This window comes from Aphelocoma coerulescens, unplaced genomic scaffold, assembly GCF_041296385.1.
Source record: "Aphelocoma coerulescens isolate FSJ_1873_10779 unplaced genomic scaffold, UR_Acoe_1.0 HiC_scaffold_207, whole genome shotgun sequence".
Classification (NCBI taxonomy): domain Eukaryota; kingdom Metazoa; phylum Chordata; class Aves; order Passeriformes; family Corvidae; genus Aphelocoma; species Aphelocoma coerulescens.
The window spans coordinates 118,779-131,185 of NW_027183553.1; the positions used below are offsets into that span (position 1 = coordinate 118,779).

The following is a 12,407-nucleotide window of genomic DNA, read 5'->3' on the forward strand; positions in this document are numbered from 1 at the left end:
TCCATCCCAGTTCACTCCCAGTTCGTTCCCAGTTCACTCCCAGTTCCATCCCAGTTCCATCCCAGTTCACTCCCAGTTCACTCCCAGTTCCATCCCAGTTCCATCCCAGTTCACTCCCAGTTCCATCCCAGTTCGTTCCCAGTTCACTCCCAGTTCCATCCCAGTTCACTCCCAGTTCCATCCCAGTTCCATCCCAGTTCCATCCCAGTTCACTCCCAGTTCACTCCCAGTTCAATCCCAGTTCCATCCCAGTTCCATCCCGTTCCCAGGGCCTGGTTGCCGTGGTTACCGGCGGTTCCGGTTTCCTCGGCTCCCACCTTTCCCGGCTGCTGCTGGAGCGGCTCCCAGTGCTCCCAGTTCACTCCCAGTTCATTCCCAGTTCACTCCCAGTTCACTCCCAGTTCACTCCCAGTTCAATCCCAGTTCCATCCCAGTTCACTCCCAGTTCACTCCCAGTTCACTCCCAGTTCAATCCCAGTTCCATCCCAGTTCACTCCCAGTTCACTCCCAGTTCACTCCCAGTTCCATCCCAGTTCCATCCCAGTTCAATCCCAGTTCACTCCCAGTTCACTCCCAGTTCCATCCCAGTTCCATCCCAGTTCACTCCCAGTTCCATCCCAGTTCCATCCCAGTTCCATCCCAGTTCACTCCCAGTTCACTCCCAGTTCCATCCCAGTTCCATCCCAGTTCCATCCCAGTTCACTCCCAGTTCAATCCCAGTTCCCTCCCAGTTCACTCCCAGTTCACTCCCAGTTCCATCCCAGTTCAATCCCAGTTCACTCCCAGTTCACTCCCAGTTCACTCCCAGTTCCATCCCAGTTCCATCCCAGTTCACTCCCAGTTCACTCCCAGTTCACTCCCAGTTCCATCCCAGTTCCATCCCAGTTCACTCCCAGTTCCATCCCAGTTCACTCCCAGTTCACTCCCAGTTCACTCCCAGTTCCATCCCAGTTCCATCCCAGTTCCATCCCAGTTCACTCCCAGTTCCATCCCAGTTCCATCCCAGTTCATTCCCAGTTCACTCCCAGTTCACTCCCAGTTCACTCCCAGTTCACTCCCAGTTCAGTTCACTCCCAGTTCACTCCCAGTTCCATCCCAGTTCACTCCCAGTTCACTCCCAGTTCCATCCCAGTTCCATCCCAGTTCACTCCCAGTTCACTCCCAGTTCCATCCCAGTTCACTCCCAGTTCACTCCCAGTTCACTCCCAGTTCCATCCCAGTTCCATCCCAGTTCACTCCCAGTTCACTCCCAGTTCCATCCCAGTTCGCTCCCAGTTCACTCCCAGTTCACTCCCAGTTCACTCCCAGTTCACTCCCAGTTCCATCCCAGTTCACTCCCAGTTCCATCCCAGTTCCATCCCGTTCCCAGGGCCTGGTTGCCGTGGTTACCGGCAGTTCCGGTTTCCTCGGCTCCCACCTTTCCCGGCTGCTGCTGGAGCGGCTCCCAGTGCTCCCAGTTCACTCCCAGTTCATTCCCAGTTCACTCCCAGTTCACTCCCAGTTCACTCCCAGTTCAATCCCAGTTCCATCCCAGTTCACTCCCAGTTCACTCCCAGTTCACTCCCAGTTCAATCCCAGTTCCATCCCAGTTCCATCCCAGTTCACTCCCAGTTCACTCCCAGTTCAATCCCAGTTCCATCCCAGTTCACTCCCAGTTCACTCCCAGTTCCATCCCAGTTCCATCCCAGTTCCATCCCGTTCCCAGGGCCTGGTTGCCGTGGTTACCGGCGGTTCCGGTTTCCTCGGCTCCCACCTTTCCCGGCTGCTGCTGGAGCGGGAGCCGGAGCTTCGGGAGCTTCGCGTCCTCGACGTCCGCCCGGACCCGGCCGCGATCCCGGAGCGGCACCGTGAGCCCCGAATTCCCCCCAAATTCCCCCAAAAATTCCCCAGAATTTCCCCCAAAATTGCCCCAAAAATTCCCCAAAATTTCCCCAAAAATTGCCCCAAAAATTCCCCGAAAAATTCCCCCAAATAATTCCCCGAAAAATTCCCCAAAATTTCCCCCAAAAATTCCCCAAAATTTCCCCAAAAAATTGCCCAAAAATTCCCCAAAAATTCCCCAAAAAATCCCCCAAAATTTCCCCAAAAGTTGCCCCAAAAATTCCCCGAAAAATTCCCCCAAATAATTCCCCGAAAAATTCCCCAAAATTTCCCCAAAAAATTCCCCAGAATTTCCCCAAAAATTGCCCCAAAAATTCCCCGAAAAATTCCCCCAAATAATTCCCCGAAAAATTCCCCAAAATTTCCCCCAAAAATTCCCCAAAATTTCCCCAAAAAATTGCCCCAAAAATTCCCCAAAAATTCCCCAAAAAATCCCCCAAAATTTCCCCAAAAGTTGCCCCAAAAATTCCCCGAAAAATTCCCCCAAATAATTCCCCGAAAAATTCCCCAAAATTTCCCCAAAAAATTCCCCAGAATTTCCCCAAAAATTGCCCAAAAATTCCCCGAAAAATTCCCCCAAATAATTCCCCAAAAATTCCCCAAAATTCCCCCAAAAATTCCCCAAAATTTCCCCAAAAAATTGCCCCAAAAATTCCCCCAAAATTCTCCGAAATTCCTGAAATTCCTGGAATTCCCCAAAAATTCCCCCAAAATTCCCCGGAATTGCCCAAAAATTCCCCCAAAATTCCCCCCAAAAATTTCCCTCAAAATTCCCGAAATTGCCCAAATTCCTGAAATTCCTGGAATTCCCCAAAAATTCGCCAAAAATTCCCCAAAATTCCCCAAAAATTCCCCCAAAATTCCCCGAAATTCCTGGTATTCCCCAAAAATTCCCCCCCAAAATTCCCCCAAAGTTCCCCGAAATTCCTGGAATTCCTGGAATTCCCCCAAAAATTCCCCAAAATTTCTCCAAAAATTCCCCCAAAAATTCCCCCCGCAAATTCTCCCAGAATTCCCGAAATTCCTGGAATTCCCCAAAAATTCCCCCCAAAAATTCCCCCCAAAATTCCCGAAATTCCTGGAATTCCCCAAAATTCCCCAAAAAATTCCCGAAAAATTCCCAAAATTCCTGGAATTTCCCCAAATTCCCCGAAATTCCCTGAAATTCCCCAAAACTCCCCAGAATTCCCGAAATTTGGGGCTGTTCTGGGGGGGCTGGAGGGGCACCTTGAGCCCCGGAATTCCCGGAATTCCTGAAATTCCCAAAATTCCCAAAATGCGGGGTTTTTGGGGCCGTTTCCTGGGGTTTTTGGGGCCATTTCCTGGGGTTTTTTGGGGACATTTCCTGGGGTTTTTTGGGGACATTTCCTGGGATTTTTTGGGGCCGTTTCCTGGGGTTTTTGGGGCCGTTTCCGGGGTTTTTGGGGCCGTTTCCTGGGGTTTTTGGGGTCATTCCCCGGGTTTTTGGGGCCGTTTCCCAGGGCTGTTTCCTGGGGTTTTTGGGGCCGTTTAGCGGGGATTTTGGGGCCATTTCTCTGGATTTTTGGGGCCATTTCCCGGGTTTTTTTTGGGGCCGTTTCCCGGGGTTTTTGGGGCCATTTCCTGGGGTTTTTTTGGGGCCGTTTCCTGGGGTTTTTGGGGCCATTTCCCGGGATTTTTGGGGCCATTTCCTGGGATTTTTGGGGCCATTTGCTGGGGATTTTTGGGGCCGTTTCCTGGGATTTTGGGGCCGTTTCCTGGGGTTTTTTGGGACCGTTTCCCAGGGCCATTTCCTGGGGTTTTTGGGGCCGTTTAGCGGAGATTTTGGGGCCATTTCTCAGGATTTTTGGGGCCGTTTCCTGGGGTTTTTTGGGGCCATTTCCTGGGGTTTTTTGGGGCCATTTCCCGGGGGTTTTTTGGGGCCATTTCCTGGAATTTTTGGGGCCATTTCCCGGGGGTTTTTTGGGGCCATTTCCTGGAATTTTTGGGGCCATTTCCTGGGTTTTTGGGGGCCATTTCCTGGAATTTTTGGGGCCATTTCCTGGGGTTTTTTTGGGGCCATTTCCTGGAATTTTTGGGGCCATTTCCCGGGGGTTTTTTGGGGCCATTTCCTGGAATTTTTGGGGCCATTTCCTGGGTTTTTGGGGGCCATTTCCCGGGATTTTTGGGGCCATTTCCCCGGAGTTTTTTGGGGCCATTTCCTGGGATTTTGGGGCCGTTTCCCGGGGTTTTTGGGGCCGTTTCCTGGGGTTTTTTGTGGCTATTTCCTGGGGATTTTTGGGGCCATTTCCTGGGATTTTGGGGCCATTTCCTGGGGTTTTTGGGGGCCATTTCCCGGGGTTTTTTTGGGGCCATTTCCCGGGGTTTTTTTGGGGCCGTTTCCTGGGGTTTTTGGGGCCATTTCCCGGGGTTTTTTTGGGGCCGTTTCCTGGGGTTTTTTGGGGCCATTTGCTGGGGATTTTTGGGGACGTTTCCCGGGGCTTTTGGGGCCGTTTCCTGGGGTTTTTGGGGCCATTTCTCAGGATTTTTGGGCCCGTTTCCCGGGGTTTTTGGGGCCGTTTCCCGGGGTTTTTTTTGGGGCTGTTTCCCGGGGTTTTTGGGGCCGTTTCCCGGGTTTTTGGGGTGACCCCGCCGTGCCCCCAGGCTCGCGGGTGCGGCTGCTCCAGGGCGACGTGGGCGACCTGGGCGCGCTGCGGGCGGCGCTGGCCGGAGCCGCCGTCGTGTTCCACGCCGCCTCCCTCGTGGACGTCTGGGGCCGCAGCAGCCCCGAGGCCATCGCCAGGGTCAACGTGCTGGGTAAACTGGGAGGCACTGGGAGGGGACTGGGAGGGACTGGGATGGACTGGGAGGGGATTGGGGGGCACTGGGAGGGACTGGGATGGACTGGGAGGGGATTGTGATAAACTGGGAAGGACTGGGAGGGGATTGGGGGGCACTGGGATGGACTGGGAGGGGATTGGGATAAACTGGGAGGGACTGGGGGGGGATTGGGATAAACTGGGAGGGACTGGGAGGGGATTGGGGGGCACTGGGATGGACTGGGAGGGGATTGAGGGGCACTGGGAGGGACTGGGATGGACTGGGAGGGGATTGGGATAAACTGGGAAGGACTGGGAGGGGATTGGGGGGCACTGGGAGGGACTGGGATGGACTGGGAGGGGATTGGGGGGGACTGGGAGGGGATTGGGGGGGACTGGGATGGACTGGGATGGACTGGGAGGGGATTGGGATAAACTGGGAGGGACTGGGAGGGGATTGGGATAAACTGGGAGGGACTGGGGGGGGATTGGGATAAACTGGGAGGGACTGGGAGGGGATTGGGGGGCACTGGGATGGACTGGGAGGGGATTGAGGGGCACTGGGGGGCACTGGGAGGGACTGGGAGGGGATTGGGATAAACTGGGAGGGACTGGGGGGGGATTGGGATAAACTGGGAGGGACTGGGAGGGGATTGGGGGGCACTGGGATGGACTGGGAGGGGATTGGGATAAACTGGGAGGGACTGGGAGGGGATTGAGGGGCACTGGGAGGGACTGGGATGGACTGGGAGGGGATTGGGATAAACTGGGAAGGACTGGGAGGGGATTGGGTGGGACTGGGATGGACTGGGAGGGGATTGAGGGGCACTGGGAGGGACTGGGATGGACTGGGAGGGGACTGGGGGGGACTGGGATGGACTGGGATGGGATTTGGGTGGATTTGGGGGGTCTGGAGGTAACTGGGAGGGACTGGGAGGGCACTGGGAGGGACTGGGAGGGGATTGGTGTAAACTGGGAGGGACTGGGATGGACTGGGAGGGACTGGGACAAAGTGGGAGGGAATTGGGATAAACTGGGGGGCACTGGGAGGGCACTGGGAGGGGATTGGGGGGCACTGGGATGGACTGGGAGGGGCTGGGGAAGGGATTGGGAGGGACTGGGATGGACTGGGATGGACTGGGACAAACTGGGATGGACTGGGAGGGCTTTGGGGGGCACTGGGAGGGACTGGGACAAACTGGGACAAACTGGGATGGACTGGGAGGGGATTTGGGGGCTCTGAGGCTCTTTTTGGGGGCATTTTGGGGTCGGGATTTTTGGGGGAATTTTGGACAATTTTTGGGGGGATTTTTGGGGAGATTTTGGGGCTTTGGGGTTGGGGATTTTTCCGGGTGGGTTTTGGGGCAATTTTTGGGGTCATTTGGGGTAATTTTGGGGTGATTTGGGGTTATTTTTGGGGTCATTATTTGGGGTATTTTTGGGGTGATTTGGGGTATTTTTGTGGTCATAATTTGGGGTATTTTTGGAGTCCTTTGGGGTTATTTTTGGGGTCATTATTTGAGGTATTTCTGGGATCATTATTTGGGATATTTTTGGGGTCATTTGGGGCATTTTTGGGATCATTTGGGGTATTTTTGGGGTCATTATTTGGGGCAATTTTTGGGGTCATTTGGGGTAATTTTGGGGTCATTTGCGGTATTTTTGGGATCATTATTTGGGGTATTTTTGGGGTCATTTGGGGTATTTTTGGGATAATTTGGGGTATTTTTGGGGTCATTATTTGGGGTATTTTTAAGATCATTTGGGGTATCTTTGGGATCATTATTTGGGGTATTTTTGGGATCTTTTGGGGTCATTATTTGGGGCATTTTTGGGGTCATTGGGGGTATTTTTGGGGTTATTTTTGGGGTATTTTTGGGATCATTATTTGGGGTATTTTTGGGGTCATTGGGAGTTATTTTTGGGGTCATTATTTGGGGTATTTTTGGGGTCATTATTTGCGGTATTTTGGGGGTAATTTGGGGTAATTTAGGGGTCATTATTTGGGGTATTTTTGGGGTCATTATTTGGGGCATTTTTGGGGTCATTTGGGGCATTTTTGGGGTCATTATTTGGGGTATTTTTGGGGTGATTTGGGGTATTTTTGGGATCATTATTTGGGGCATTTTTGGGGTGATTTGGGGTATTTTTGGGGTCATTTGGGTTATTTTTCGGGTTATTTTTGGGGTATTTTTGGGATCATTATTTGGGGTATTTTTGGGATCATTTGGGGTATTTTTGGGGTCATTATTTGGGGTATTTTTGGGATCTTTTGGGGTCATTATTTGGGGCATTTTTGGGGTCATTGGGGTATTTTTGGGGTTATTTTTGGGGTATTTTTGGGATCATTATTTGGGGTATTTTTGGGATCTTTTGGGGTCATTATTTGGGGCATTTTTGGGGTCATTGGGGGTATTTTTGGGGTTATTTTTGGGGTATTTTTGGGATCATTATTTGGGGTATTTTTGGGGTCATTGGGAGTTATTTTTGGGGTCATTATTTGGGGTATTTTTGGGGTCATTTGGGGTATTTTTGGGGTCATTATTTGGGGTATTTTTGGGGTCATTATTTGCGGTATTTTGGGGGTAATTTGGGGTAATTTAGGGGTCATTATTTGGGGTATTTTTGGGGTCATTATTTGGGGCATTTTTGGGGTCATTTGGGGCATTTTTGGGGTCATTATTTGGGGTATTTTTGGGGTGATTTGGGGTATTTTTGGGGTCATTTGGGTTATTTTTGGGGTTATTTTTGGGGTATTTTTGGGATCATTATTTGGGGTATTTTTGGGATCATTTGGGGTATTTTTGGGGTCATCATTTGGGGTATTTTTGGGGTCATTATTTGCGGTATTTTTGGGGTCATTATTTGGAGTATTTTTGGGATCATTTGGGGTTATTTTTGGGGTCATTTGGGGTATTTTTCAGATTATTATTTGGGGTATTTTTGGGGTCATTTGGGGTATTTTTGGGATCATTATTTGGGGCATTTTTGGGGTGATTTGGGGTATTTTTGGGGTCATTATTTGGGGTATTTTTGGGGTCATTATTTGGGGTATTTTTGGGGTCATTTGGGGTATTTTTGGGGTCATTATTTGGGGTATTTTTGGGATCATTATTTGGGGTATTTTTGGGATCATTATTTGGGGTATTTTTGGGATCATTTGGGGTACTTTTGGGGTCATTATTTGGGGTATTTTTGGGGTCATTTGGGGTATTTTTGGGGTCATTATTTGGGGTATTTTTGGGGTCATTATTTGGAGTATTTTTGGGGTCATTATTTGGGGCATTTTTGGGGTCATTATTTGGGGTATTTTTGGGGTCATTTGGGGTATTTTTGGGGTCATTATTTGGGGTATTTTTGGGGTCATTATTTGGGGCATTTTTGGGGTCATTTGGGGTATTTTTGGGGTCATTATTTGGGGCATTTTTGGGGTCATTATTTGGGGTATTTTTGGGGTCATTATTTGGGGTATTTTTGGGATCATTATTTGGGGTATTTTTGGGATCATTATTTGGGATATTTTTGGGATCATTATTTGGGGTATTTTTGGGGTCATTTGGGGTATTTTTGGGGTCATTATTTGGGGTATTTTTGGGGTCATTATTTGGGGCATTTTTGGGGTCATTTGGGGTATATTTGGGGTCATTATTTGGGGCATTTTTGGGATTGTTTGGGGTATTTTTGGGGTCATTATTTGGGGCATTTTTGGGATCATTATTTGGGGTATTTTTGGGGTGATTTGGGATATTTTTGGGGTCATTATTGGGGTATTTTTGGGGTCATTATTTGGAGTATTTTTGGGATCGTTTGGGGTATTTTTGGGGTGATTTGGGGCATTTTTGGGGCCCTTCTCAGGTACCAAGAACGTGATCAGGGGGTGCCAGGCCTGGGGGGTCCCGATCCTCGTCTACACAAGCAGCATGGAGGTCGTGGGGCCCAACACCCGCGGGGACCCTTTTGTCAGGTACCGACCCCAAAAACGCCCGAAATCACCCCAAAAACAGACTCGGCGCCCCCAAAAACCCCCCCGGGACCCCCAAAAAGCCACAAAGTCACCCCAAAACCTCGCATGGGATCCCCCCCCCCGAAAACCCGCTTTTTGTCAGGTACCGACCCCCAAAATCCCCTGAAGTCACCCCAAAATTGAAGTCGGGACCCCCAAAATCCCCCAAATACCTCAAGGAATCCCCCAAAAAATTCTCAAAAAACCAAAAAACACCCAAAAAAATCCCCAAAAAAATCCCCCCAAAAGACAAAAAAACCCAAAAAACCAAAAAAGCCAAAAACCCCAAAAAACCCCAAACCCCCCAAAAAACCCCAAACCCCCCAAAAAACCCAAAAACCCCCAAAAAACCACAAACCCCCCCAAAACCAAAAAAACCCCTCAAAAATCACCCCCAAAACCCCCAAAAAATCCAAAATCCCCCAAAAAACCCAAAAAATCCAAAAATCACAAAAACGCCCAAAACACCCCAAAAATAATCCCGGGACCCCCCCCCAAAAATCCTCTCGGGAGCTCCTGACCCCAAAACACCCCAAAATCACCCCAAAATCACTCCAGAAATGGGGGAATTTTGGGAGGTTTTGGGGGGATTTTGGGGGATTTTTGGGGGATTTTGGGTGGGGAATTTTGGGGGATTTTTGGGGGGATTTTTTTTGGGCTTTTGGGGGGATTTTTGGGGTTTTTTTGGGGGAATTCTGGGGAATTTTGGGGGGATTTTTTTTGGATTTTTTTTTTTTTTTTTTTGGATTTTTGAGGGAATTTTGGGGGGAATTTTTGTTGTTTTTTTTTTAAATTTTTTGTGGCTCTTTTGGGATTTTTTTGGGGGGCGAATTCCCTCAGATTTGGGGGAGGATTCTGGGGGGGTTTCCCTGGATTTTGGGGTCCCCCTGGTGAATTTGGGGTCCCCAGATCCCCAAAATTGGGGAATTTCGGGAGGTCGGGGGGGAGGGGGGAGCGATTTTGAGGCATTTCTGGAGTGGTTTTTGGTGGAATTTTGGGGGAATTCGGGTGGAATTTTGGCGGAATTTTGGGGGGATTTTGGTGGAATTTCGGGCTCTTGGGGGGGATTTCGGGATCCCCCAAATTTTGGGGTCCCCCCCCTGAGGATTTCGGGGCTCCCCGTGGTGATTTCGGGGCTCCCCAAATCCCCGAAACGGAGGAATCCGGGGAGGTTTTGGGGTGGGGTTTTGGGGCGATTTCGTGGGAATTTCGGGCTCTTCGGGGGAATTTCGGGATCCCCTAAATTTTGGGGTCCCCCCCCGAGGATTTTGGGGTCCCCCCCCGAGGATTTCGGGGCTCCCCGTGGTGATTTCGGGGCTCCCCAAATCCCCGAAACGGAGGAATCCGGGGAGGTTTTGGGGCGATTTCGTGGGAATTTCGGGCTCTTCGGGGGAATTTCGGGATCCCCCAAATTTTGGGGTCCCCCCCCTGAGGGTTTTGGGGTCGCAGGGGGGACGAGGACTCCCCGTACCCCACGCGCCACTCGGAGCCGTACCCCCTGAGCAAGGCCCAGGCCGAGCGCCTCGTCCTGGAGGCCAACGGGACCCCCGTGAGTGGCACCCCAAAAAATTTGGGGGCATTTCGGGGGGGGTTTGGGGGATTTTGGGGGGGTCCTGGGGGGGATTTTGGGGAGGATTTGGGAATTCTGGGGAGGATTTGGGGATTTTGGGGAGGATTTGTGAATTTTGGGGGGTCCTGGGGGGATTTTGGGGAGGATTTGGGAATTTTGGGGGATCCTGGGAGGGATTTTTGGGGAGGATTTGGGGATTTTGGGGAGGATTTGGGAATTTTGGGGGGTCCTGGGGGGGATTTTGGGCAGGATTTGGGGATTTTGGGGAGGATTTGGGAATTTTGGGGGGTCCTGGGGGGGATTTTGGGCAGGATTTGGGGATTTTGGGGAGGATTTGGGAATTTTGGGGGGTCCTGGGGGGGATTTTGGGGAGGATTTGGGGATTTTGGGGAGGATTTGGGAATTTTGGGGGGTCCTGGGGGGGATTTTGGGGAGGATTTGGGGATTTTGGGGGGTCCTGGGGGGATTTTGGGGGGATTTTGGGGTGAATCCCCGGGATTTCGGGTGGAATTCTCAGGATTTCGGGTGGAATCCCCGGGATTTCGGGTGGAACCCTTGGGATTTCGGGTGGAATTCCCGGGATTTTGGGGTGAATCTCTGGGATTTTGGGGTGAATCTCTGGGATTTTGGGGTGAATCCCTGGGATTTCGAGTGCAATCCCCAGGATATTGGGATGGAACCTTCAGGATTTCGGGTGGAACCCTCGGGATTTCGGGTCGAATTCCCGGGATTTCGGGCTAGAATCTCTGGGATTTCGGGGTGGAACCCCCGGGATTTTCGGGGCGGAACCCCCGGAATTCCGGGCTCCCGCAGGTGGCCGGCGGCGGCCGTTTGGTGACGCTGTCCCTGCGCCCCACCGGGATTTTCGGGGAGCGCCACCCGCTCCTGGAGCTCTTCTACCGGCGGGGGAAGGGCCTGGGGGGGTGGGTGCCCCGGACCCTCCCCCCCCACGCCGAGCATGGGAGGGTCTACGCAGGTGAGGGGATGCACCTGAGGGAAAAACCCCCCCAAAATCCTCCCCAAAATCCTTCCCATCCTCCCCAGAATGCCCCCTGATTTTTCCCAAATCCCCCCACAAAATCACCCCAAAATCTCCCTGAAATCTCCCCAAAATCTCCCTGAAATCTCCCCAAAATCACCCCCAAAATCACCCTAAAATCTCCAAAAAATCACCCCAAAATCTTCAAAAAATCACCCCAAAATCTCCCAAAAATCCCCCCAAAATCGCCCCAGAATTCACCCCAAAATCTCTCAAAAATCCCCCCAAAATCCTCCCCAAAATCCTTCCCATCCTCCCCAGAATGCCCCCTGATTTTTCCCAAATCCCCCCACAAAATCACCCCCAAAATCACCCCAAAATCTCCCTGAAATCTCCCCAAAATCTCCCTGAAATCTCCCCAAAATCCCCCCAAAAATCACCCCAAAATCTTCAAAAAATCACCCCAAAATCTTCAAAAAATCACCCCAAAATCTCCCAAAAATCCCCCCAAAATCCCCCCCAATATCCCTCCCATCCTCCCCAGAATGCCCCCTGATTTTTCCCAAATCCCCCCACAAAATCACCCCAAAATCTCCCTGAAATCTCCCCAAAATCTCCCTGAAATCTCCCCAAAATCCCCCCAAAAATCACCCTAAAATCTCCAAAAAATCACCACAAAATCTCCCAAAAATCCCCCCAAAATCCCCCCAAAATCCCCCCAAATCCCCCAATTCCCCCCAAAAAAATCCCCAAAATCCCCCAAATCCCCCAAAATCCCCCAAATCCCCCAATTCCCCCCCCAAAACCTCCCGCAATTTTCCCAAAAAACCCCCCAAACCCCCCCAAAATCCCCCAAATCCCCCTAAATCCCCAAAAAACCCCCCAACCCCCCCCAAATCCCCCCCAAATCCCCCAAATCCCCCAAAATCCCCCCGAATCCTCAACATCCCCCAAAATCCCCTAAATCCCCCCCAAATCCCCCCAAAATCCCTTAAATCCCCCCAAACCCCCAAATCTCCTCAAGCTCCCCCAATTTTCCCCAAAAAAAATCCCCAAAATCCCCCCAAACCCCCTCAAAATCCCCCAAATCCCCCAATTCCCACCCCAAAAATCCCCAAAATCCCCCAAACCCCCCTCAAATCCCCTCACATCCCCCAATCCCCCCCCAAAAACTCCGCTATTTTCCCCAAAAAAATC

At 51.2% G+C, this 12,407-nt stretch overlaps 1 protein-coding gene across 1 annotated transcript; it reads left to right on the forward strand.

Moving 5' to 3' along the window:
* Nucleotides 1-1,687: 1,687 nt before the first annotated feature.
* LOC138101179 (3 beta-hydroxysteroid dehydrogenase type 7-like) lies at nucleotides 1,688-11,810 on the forward strand (the record flags this gene model as incomplete). Its single annotated transcript, XM_068999044.1, has 6 exons — nucleotides 1,688-1,847; nucleotides 4,504-4,656; nucleotides 8,514-8,622; nucleotides 10,111-10,210; nucleotides 11,045-11,207; nucleotides 11,755-11,810. Coding segments are annotated over 6 exons (741 nt in total), but the record flags the coding sequence as incomplete, so codon positions are not given.
* Between the last annotated feature and the right edge of the window lie 597 nt (nucleotides 11,811-12,407).